The sequence below is a fragment of the Ranitomeya imitator genome, chromosome 6 (assembly GCF_032444005.1).
Source record: "Ranitomeya imitator isolate aRanImi1 chromosome 6, aRanImi1.pri, whole genome shotgun sequence".
NCBI lineage: Eukaryota > Metazoa > Chordata > Amphibia > Anura > Dendrobatidae > Ranitomeya > Ranitomeya imitator.
Window position 1 is genome coordinate 134,121,039 of NC_091287.1, and position 10,930 is coordinate 134,131,968.

Genomic DNA, 10,930 nt, shown 5'->3' on the forward strand with positions numbered 1-10,930 from the left:
TTCTGTCCCTTCTCTGAAGCTTTGGAATCTCAATACGGAGTTAGTGAATCTCCACTGATGGTCATAGACTGATCACATAATATAGGGGCTATGTATATAATGACTGGGAGACAGTTACATATAGGGGTGATGATAGTCATGTTAAAAGGTCTATCTGTGCTCTTGCCCGGAGTGACATGAATATGTTATGACCTGATGGCATCCAGTTGGGCATGTAGTGATCCCTTGTTTGCATCAGCTTGTGCAAACAGACGACAGCGAGGGGGGAGTATATAAGCTCCAGCGCAGCAGCCAGGAGCACAGTAACTAATCTGGCACACTGAGCACTGCCCTCTCCTGCTTCTCTTTTGGAAAAGCAGATCTGCTCTGAAAGGTGAGTATTCTGTCTATTCATTGTCATTGAATGTGTCCATCTGTGCTATAAAGAGGGAAGAATATTACTCTACGAAATACTATTCAGGTAACAGGAACTGGTATCCGAAGAGTTACTATACAGTTGGCAATATCTAGAAGAACGAGGAGACAACATGTCAGTATAGTGAAGTTACTGTGAAGTTTGTGGCTTTCAGGTTCTCCAATGGACAACTGATCTCTATCCTCTTTGTCATTACCTAACCAGGTGTTTTACTGGGTTTTTTTCATCTATTTTTTAGAAAATACTATAACACTAGACTTGCCTGATTACTTGATTTTATAGAATGTGTAAATTGATGAAATGCTATGTTTTAGTTTGAGTACATGCTGATTATCCTATTTTTTTTATATGTCCCTTATGTCAAAAATAAAAATGTCATATGATGTTGGTGGATGTTTTAGAAAGTTTGATAACTTTGCCATGCATCAAATATATCTATATTATCCATATTTGTATTAACTCTACTTAGTAAGAATAGCACATTGTATTAAATTGGAAAATCATAATAATTACACTTTCCTTTTCTTCTAAACTTGAAATTAGGGGGGCTGATACTTATAACTGACCATGGGGTCAGGTATCCTTGGTATTTACCCAATTCTATCTAATTTCTATTGATTTTCTAACAACTGTCTACTTTTACCTGCATGTATAGAACAATGTAAGTGGAAAAATGTATGTAAACAAAAATTACACCTTTGCGATTAACATTATTGATATGAATATTAGCAGAAAACACCGAAAACTCATTTAAATATCAGCTATCAGTTATGCATAAAGATTTTTTTTTAAATGATAACATTATTACAGAAAGCTTTTTTGGAAAAATATGTAAAGACTGGTTATTTATTAAAGCTGGCATTTCACATTGTGCGTTACAACGGGTTCTAGATAAAAATATAATTCTTAGAAATTATAATCTGGCTTCACATAGAACATGATATGACAATATAGCTCAAAGTTAACAGATTGAGGTCAGTATGTAGCAGAGTTAATCACCTGGTGACCAAGGGTCCGCAGGAATACAGAATTTTTACTCCATGTTGAGAGATAATTGCAGGTCTTTGACATTTGGAGAAACCTTAAATCCTAAAATCGAATTAGCCCTTTGGGTATTAAATGTAAATAATACCCAGAGGATTATAGTGATTTTCGACCAAACAATATTGGCGCATGAGGGGCTTGAATAATTTATTGCATCATGTACCTAATTATCATGCATGCAGAAAATAGGAAAGTCCTTACAAGTGTTAAAACTGCTATGATGACATTTCCCTTTTACGGTACTTTTGATGTAGTAGAGATTAGTTTTAATCTATAATGTAACAGTCATACAACATTGTCTTGTGTCATTCCCCAGCACTAAAGAAAAAACAGATTATTCGATAATAATTTTCTGATATCCTCTTACACTGAAATTTCATATATGATTTATTATTTTTTCCTTAAGTGTACTGTTATTTTGCAAGCACTCCATGAAATATTAATATGCTGTATGTTGAGTCTCTTGCATAAAGATTCACCAGTTCTATACTGTTGGATGGACTCTTCATAGGAAATGTCTCTAATAAAAAGTGCTGAATATTGAAGCACAATCATTGATTGAGGTTGCATGGTGTATACATAGTAATATTTATTTTCCTTTAAGTCAGAGGTGTCAAACTGCATTCCTCGAGGGCCGCAAACAGGTCATGTTTTCAGGATTTCCTTGTATTGCACAGGTGATAATTTAATCACCTGCACAGAATGATTCCAGCACCTTGTGCGATACAAGGAAATCCTGAAAACATGACCTGTTTGCGGCCCTCGAGGAATGCAGTTTGACACCTCTGCTTTAAGTTGTTCACAGTGTGTTTACCTATCATTATATTTAAAGCAGGCGATGATCCTATATCCTCAGATCTGCTGCAGTTTGTACTTGTTTGATGCTATGTGACAATACATATTCAGAATATGTATATGTTACAGCAAAATTACATTATTTCATTACTTATAGTAACATTTTAATTTAAGCACCTACATGCTTATTCTACTTTACAACAAATTGAAAATGTATCTTGGTTTATAACTTTCCCTTAGCTATGTACAGAGGAATATGCATCTGTGTACTACTTGCCGTGCTGTCCGCAAGCTCAACAGGACAGCAAACTGTGGGCTCTATGAATGAGGATCTAGGGACCCGTGAAATAGAACAGCAGAACCCATTACATCACCCAAGACATATCCGTGCCTCATCTGGCCAGTTAAAAAGCTTCCAACGTTTTGATGGAAATGGAGACCAAAAGGCTAACTTTGGGGCAATGTTGGCCAAATATCTCCAGACCAGGAAAGGTAAGATTACTGGTAGATTTTTGTGTTAAGATCCTATACCTTATTCCTTATAGCTTATTCACTATAGAAAATTCATACAGTGGATTAGAAGTAGATCAGAGGGATGGAGAAATGAATAAGTAGGCAAAAGCAGAAAGACAAAGGGAGAGTAGATAAATCTAAGTGATGGCTTAAATTCAATATGATAAATATTTTAAGATACTGTATGTGCACTACAAATTGATTACTAGTTGATATTGATATTGATAATTCCTTGAGAAGGTTTTAATTGAACATTTTAATTTGCATTTATAATAAATGCTTCATAGTTTAGCTCTATTTTAGTGGGAAACATAACAATAGCTTATGATGGGTGAACTAGGGTGACAGTTGATGGTCATGTTACCTGGGTGCTCGGACTAAACAAGCAACTCTGGATTGGTAAATGTATCCCTGTCAGTGTGTGACAAAGGACAGGATGGTGGTGGCTGTCATAGTACATAAGAAATACAAAGTTGATATGTATCAATCCGTACTCAAAAAGTATTCACTATGAAAACATTATAGTTAACTTTTTATAAGATGAAAATTTGCTGCTTTTCTGTAATTATTTTCAAAGCCTTTCCTAAGAACAGAACATAGGTTAGTGATATTCTAACAACAAAACCATGAGAAAATTAAGGTCATAGACATGTATCCTTCATTCCACATCTTTTTCTGTTACTGAAATGTAAAAGCTGAGGAAGCTTCTAAACCTGGAGGATGATTGACACCCATTAACCAAATGTATAGGCACAGAGGTCCATTGCGTTCAATGTTTCACATCTTTTGACTATATCAACATTAACATTTCAAACCAAAGGATGAAATATGCAGCCTACCCCATACTACTGCCAGCAAAAAATAACTATTACTATGTACCATAGGACTGGAAAAGATTCACGAATCCCATGAGTAGAATGGATGATGTAAAGATAGAAAGATAGAAAAAAAATTACCCATGTTAGGGTCTGAAACTTGAAATGATTTTCCAAATCTTGTTCTCAAGATATCAGATATCTTGTGTCTTTCTTTGTCTTAGTCTCACTAAATTGGTGACATTAAAAGTTACCTAGGTGAAATTACTATCAAACATGAACATATCAAATTTAGTAGTTACTGATAAATCAGATACTAAGGTCTCTTGCAGATATGTGTGGATCTCAGTCTGATTATGGACCGCAATGCATTGACTAGCCGCAGGATTTTTGACTCAAGCATTACAGTCTCGTAGTTAGATATGAAGTGGTCATGCTCCAATCAAGAGACCCACACCAAGCCCTAGCATTGTGGTCCATTATCGGACCGAGATCCACGGATGCCTTTATGACCCTCTAAGTTTTAATTTGCTGATGGTTGTGTCTACCAATTTAGAATTTTCACATTGCATCATTAATGTTTCTTTATGGTGATGGAATTGTAGCTCCACACTAATTATTGTATCGAGCTGACCAAATATTGCATTGCACAATACGATGCATTGTTAGTGCGTGTTTGAGCATTAACTAGGTAGTCAGCTGGTTTACGCTTTAATAGTCAGGGTCAGACTTGCATGAAGGCGTGATGAGAAATTGGAAGCAAACCCAAGTAATGAATTGGGGATTTGTGTGAACAGATGCTGGATTGATTTCATTCAGAAGTTAGTACAGATGACAGATGCTCGAACAACAGTTGGCATATGTGATGCACAACATATATTGGGTAGGTATGCCAATGCCAATTTTACTTCAGATGAGGACATCAGTTGATATATGATTAAATAAGAAAAAGTGGGTGAATGAAATATGTTCCAAAAAGGCATATGATTTAAACAGCAATGTTTCTTGAGCAAAACTGTATTCAATTTTTTTTCAAAATTAGTGTTAAAAGAAACAGAGCAACTTTTATTAACAGTGATATATGGATTCAGCTGAGCGTATTGTGGGGTAAAGAGAAAACCTATTAAATTCAATTTTTTAAGATGCAGTGCTTGAATGTCAGAGGACCAAGGGTATTCCAAGAAAATGTTCCCCACTTCATTATTCCACCTTCACCAGCCAAAACTGTTCACACCAGACAGGAAGGGGTCATCGATTCATGATGCTTGCACCAAATTATGACCCTCCCATCAGCATAGTGCAACAGATATATCTGACCAGGTAATGTTTTGTCCACTGGTCAGGGACCAATTGCTACACTTTTTTACCAAGTCTTGCCTTTCTGTTTCCTTTAGACGGCAATCCCTCTAAAGCTGGATTTCTTTTCTTATAACATGTGGGTGCTCAATTAAAGTATATTAGCTGAAGAATAATGTTTGTTTCCATATGCTATTTGACTAACAGAATTATTCTTTACATCTTCCTCTACCCCATTTCATTGACAAGATGTTAATGTTCACAATATCCACTTTTGCTAGCTATTTTTCCCCAATCACACTGTTTTGTATACTCTCAAAATGGTTGCAAGAGAAAGTCCCATTATGTTAACAATTTCTAAAATCCTGACCCTGGCTAGTCTAGCACCAATGACCACAGTTTGTTCAAAATTGCACAAATGACTCACTTTTCCCATTCTAATAAGGCTTCACCCTGAAATGTAACAATAGAAAACTTACTTGATTTTACACTTCTTTGACTTGTGTCTAATAAAGAGACCATTCTGTGTATATAACCATAAAGACACAAAGTAAAGCTTAGGAATGATTAATCATTCTGCCAAAGGCAATATGTTGTGTATAATATGGTTTTCCCTGTCCTCGATGTCTTTTTTTATCTTAGATTATCTTAGAACTCTAATCTAGTCACCTCCATCTACAAGCTTTCTCTCTTTCATCCATAGTGACCAGTAATACCTCTTGGCCTTCTTGAAAATTGGAGGTGGGACGCTGTGAAAAATGTAATTATTTTGAAATTTCTTATAGCCATATTTTATTCAAACGAAAACACAGAACAGATATCGGAAGTTGAAAGTCAGACATTTTTTTATTTCATTTGAAAAAAAAAAACTCATTTAGAAACGGATGCCAGCAATATATGTAAAAAAAAGTTGGGACTGGGTTGACAAAAGGATGGAAAAGTAAGTGGTACTAATGAAAAACAACTAGATGGCCAATTTTCAGCTAATCACGTGACTCTGTATAAAGAACAGCTTGTTAGACAGAGTCTCTGAAAAACAAAGATGGTCAGCAGTTCACCAACAAAAACAAATGCAGCTAAAAATTGTGGAACAATTTCAGAAATTCTTTACTGCATATCCCACCACCATCTACAGTACATAATATCACCAAAAGATTCTGAGATTCTGGAGAATTCCATGTGCACAAGGGACAAGGCCAATGACCAATATTGGATGTTCCTTATTAAAAGGCCCTGAGGCAACAATTCATGATAAACAGGCATGATTTGGACATGCAAATCACTGCATGGGCTCGGGAATACTTCTAGAAATCATTGCATGTGAACATTGTTTGCCATGCAATCCACAATTGCAAGTAAAAACTTGATTGTGTAAACAAGAAGACCAATATCAATATCATCCAGAAATGGTGCCATCTCCTCTGGGCCAAAGCTAATTTAAAATGGACAGAAGAAAAATGGAAAACTGTTCTTTGGTCAGATGAATCAAAATCTTAAATTATTTATGGAAACCAAGAATGCCATGTCCAAACGGAAGATGAGAGTGACCATTCAGCTTGTTATCAGTGCACAGTTCGAAAGCCTGCATCTCTGATGGTTATAGGGCTATATTAGTGCCTAGGGCATGGACAGCTTACACATCCTGAAAGGCACTACCCATACGGAGCATTATACTAAGGTTTTAGAACAACATATGTTCCCATCCAGACAAAATCTTCTTCAGATAAGACCTTACATATTTCAGCAACAGCGTGGCTTCACAGAAGAGTTCAGGTGATGAACTGGCCACCTGTAGTCCAAACTTTCACCAATAGAAAACATTTGGTGTGTTAAGAAACAAGGACGACAAAAGGACTATTGAGCATCTAGAATCCTTCATCAAGCAAGAAAAGGACGATATTTATCTCTCAAAACTCCAGCAATTGGTCTCCTCACTTCAAAGATGTTTACAAACAGTTCTGAAAAGAAGAGGAGATGCTGCGGTAGACATTGCCCGTCTCAACTATTTTTAAGTTTTTTGCTGCTACCTTTAACTAAATTAATTTAAATTTTTTTTTCAAATGAAATGGAAATATTTCTAACTTTAAACTTCTGATGTGTTATATGTTCTGCTGTGAAAACATATGGATATAAGAAATTTCTAAATCATTGCATACTTGTTTTCTTTTATACAGTGTTTCAACTTTTTAGAATTGGAGTTGTATAATTTTGTTATTTGTAGCAAAATTAGTATTATGTAAAGTGATTGCATAATTATAAGTCCAATTAATTAACACAATCTGGATACTTTACTTGTGGTCATTTTCAGAGTAAAGAAATTTTAGGAAAAAGGGATTTTGTTCAGAAATAGCTCCACTTTTGTATATTGGCAGTGTCTGGTATTGCAGCGCAAACAATTTACTTGAGTGGAGAAGCTCACTTAGCCTTTAGTCATGTGTAGCAAGGTTTAGGGAAAACGCAGCCATTTTTATCCTTTACAGCCATTTTGAAAATGGTCAATATTCTAGATTTCTTTTATTAAAACTGACAATAATCTAAGAGGCAATTAGTTAAGTTTTTGTCAGTTATCAAGATATTTGTTTGGATTAAAACTATTCAATTTTGGTACATTTGGTATTCATCAAAAGTCTTCATATGAACTGGAAGTCTGCACCTTATAGGCCATAGGCCACACATCACAAATGTTAGTGTGTACATTCACTGGTATTCCTAATTATATCTTCTATTTTGAGATTGGACACAAAACAGTAATTGAAAATATGCAAGAATAGCTTCCAGTGATAATGTAAATGGATGGTATTTTAAAGAAATATTGATTTTGAATTCTGTTCATGACCGCCTATTAGTTTATTTTTGCAGTTATGGATTTAATTAATAACACAGCTTATAGTATACATGACTGAAAAAGTTTGCTAATTCATTAGTATAATTATCCCTTATGGCATAATATTCATTCCGAAATGACTTTTGTAATTTCAAAATATCGTACTGATATGAAAAGCTAGTAATTGTTCCTAGACCCAAAAATATCAGCCCTAACAAAGAGAAAAAAAAAGATTAAAGACGGTTAACTAATTAAGATAAAGTAAATTCTTACTTATACTCAGAAAGAGCTGCTAGAAGATATAACTCACTTTTTATGTTATGAGAGGTCCATCACCAGCTTTCCCTAAACTAACTGAATACATTAGATATTTTAAACCTAATTAAGCTGGTGTATTTATGCTGAAAATTCAGTTCAAAATACCTATGCGTCATGTAATGCATCTCTTTTACTCCGATGGTTACTAATACTGAATACTAGTCAACAATTGTAGTAATTACAAAGTCTACAGAAGCTTTCATCTAGTTTCCGATAGACCCCAAACAGAGGTTTACTTTTTTGCTTTAGACTTTTGACTGTAAAGCGAAAAACTTTAAAATATGGATTAGCTAATGTACTGTCAAGTACAAAGGCTGTATAAAGAATAGGATCCCTCATTGGCCCCTATGTGATTAATGGTGTTTTTGAACACACCAAAGAAAGAAATATAAAATGAAGAATAGTAGAAAAATAGAGAGTACAATGGAAGGTGGTTAAAACAAGATGAGTAAAGGAAATACCCCAGAATTATTAGTGCATACTGTATAATTGACAACTGTAACATTTGCAAATTCATGATGCAGAAGCCAATGCAAGTGCAAAGAGAGAAAAGCATTAGATCTGTCATGTACCTGTATGCCATCAGTTTTTCAATCTTGATTTGTCCAGAAAAAAGTGCCATATAACATTTGTTATTATTGTTCAGCTTCATTGAATTGAATAGGCTTTATTTTTTAAAGCAATCATGTTGCTTTAAAAGACATTGAAAAACTGTAACAAGTTCAGAGAAGAGCTACCAGGATGGTGAGCAGACTGTGTGTATGTCCTACGAGGAACGGTTAAAGGATCTGGGAATGTTTGCAAAAAAGAAGAATAAGAGGAGACTAAATATCTGAAGGGATGACACAGTGTAGAGGGGTCATCCTTATTCTCATTTGCACATGGAAACACGAGAAGCATTGGAATCAAACTGAAAGGGAGAAGATACAGATTAGATATTAGAAAAAACTTTTTGACAGTGAGGGTGATTAAAGGTGGGGAGTTCTCCTTCAATGGAAATCTTCAAACAAAGGCTGGACAGACATCCGCCTGAGACGATTTAGTGAATCTTGCATCTAGCAGGGGGTTGGACACGATGACCCTGGAAATCCCTTCCAACTCTAACCTTCTATGATTCCATGTTTTTTAAAGCCACTCTAAGTTCCCTTAGCCATTCTGCTGTTGATCAGTGCCATGGCAGAACTGTCCTTCTCCTGGCTTGGGGAACATAGGATAATGGAAAATAAAGCGATTTGTGGAGTTTAACCAAACAATATCGCAGTGAAAATGTGATAAGCCATAAGCAGCCTTTCAGAGAAGGCTTTGATAAGCTCTTGGCCCCAATAAATATGGAACAGTGTGGCCCTGTCTCTCACATAATAACAAGATATATCAGGATGGGGATGGTATAAGGGGCTCAAAATTAGACTACAACTTGACTAACGGTCATATTAGGACTATATACATCTGTGACTATTTGCAAACACTGTATATTTTATATTTTAGCAGGACCTTCTTCTGGACGCTATGCAGTTTTGCCAAGCAGACCCATCATTGACCCAACCCATCGGATAAATGACAGAGATTACATGGGCTGGATGGATTTCGGCCGCCGCAGTGCTGAAGAATATGAATACTCTTCTTAAAATCCCCAAACCCATAAAAATACATTCCAGATTCTGTACAGATTAAATAAATTAATTTGTTGTCTTTACAAATCAGTGTTCTAAACATATATTTATTATGTACTTGTTGTAAATTTATTTGTAACATTTTACAATGCAATACACATATGCAGAATTTTCCAGAAACCGTTTTTCTTCTTTATTTTGCCTTTTTTTATTTTGTATCATATGCTACGGATATTCCATATTAAAAAAATATTTAGTTTACCACCTCTTGTCAATCCAAGTTGCTGGGTATTACACAATAAACTGTAGATGAAAAACTGCCAATGCCTACTAAATAAAAATACAAAATGTAAAATTAAATACAGAAAAGAAATATATATATAAAAATACAAAAATAAAACCAGTCTTCATCAGCAACTTCCTTAAAGTAATACTTTTTACTGGGCCAAGACAACTGCAACATAATGCATCATTTCCATGAAATAAATGTTTTATTCAGTGGTTTACATAAAAGATGAGAAACCTTGTTTGTTTTGGCACTGTTTGACAAAGTATCGAAGTATATAATTCTATTGGCAGATAGAAATTCAGGTAAAATACTGACATGACAAAATCCATGATTTTGGCCTTATAGGCCACATTGACATGACAATTTTAATCAGGATTTTCCATCTGTATTGTAAGCCAAGACCAGAAATGGAGCAAACAAAAAGTACTTTTTTGTGGGCTAGAAGTCGCACTGGACTATAAGACACATTTGGGGTGGAAAATAGGAAAACATTTTTTTAAATAAATTGGTAGTGTGTCTTATAGTCCATTTTAATGGCAGCTTACAGAGGGGTCAGCAGCGGTGGAGTGGGGTCACAGGATGCAGGGTCACTGCTTCAGGAGGCAGGGTTACTGTTTCAGGAGGCCGGCTGCAGAGGAGAGGGGTCAGAGAATGCAGAGTCTCTGCTTCAGGAGGCAGGGTCACTGTTTCAGGAGGCCAGCGGCAGGATTGGGGTGATCCTGGTGTGCCAGGGCGCTCATTAGATGTCGGCACCGGTGAGCGGAGTCCCCTTTCTCATTCTTTTACCTGCAGTGGGCTTAGGGAAAATGGCTGCTGTAGCATAACACCACTCCTGCTGCCGGCCTCCTGTGGCCACGCACCCAACCCCCCAGCAAGCTACCTTCGGATTATAAAACGCATTTTTCTCCCAAATTCAGAGTGATAAAAGTACATCTTCTGAACCCGAAAAATACGGTTTAATCGAGCTACTTGAAGTCCTACACTTTTGACCCACTCCTGGTTTTGGATTAC

General features: G+C 35.8%; 1 protein-coding gene across 2 annotated transcripts; it reads left to right on the forward strand.

Moving 5' to 3' along the window:
• The first annotated feature begins 273 nt into the window (after positions 1-273).
• On the forward strand, positions 274-10,047 carry CCK (cholecystokinin). Of its 2 annotated transcripts, none has more exons than XM_069730114.1 (3): positions 274-373; positions 2,495-2,746; positions 9,509-10,047. In XM_069730114.1, the coding sequence occupies exons 2-3, from the start codon at positions 2,497-2,499 to the stop codon at positions 9,643-9,645; spliced, it is 387 nt and encodes a 128-aa protein (XP_069586215.1). In that variant the 5' UTR covers positions 274-373; positions 2,495-2,496; the 3' UTR covers positions 9,646-10,047. The 2 variants fall into 2 exon arrangements, with proteins under 2 accessions (XP_069586215.1, XP_069586214.1); XM_069730113.1 differs by having other exon boundaries at positions 276-373; positions 9,506-10,047.
• The last annotated feature ends 883 nt before the right edge of the window (positions 10,048-10,930 follow it).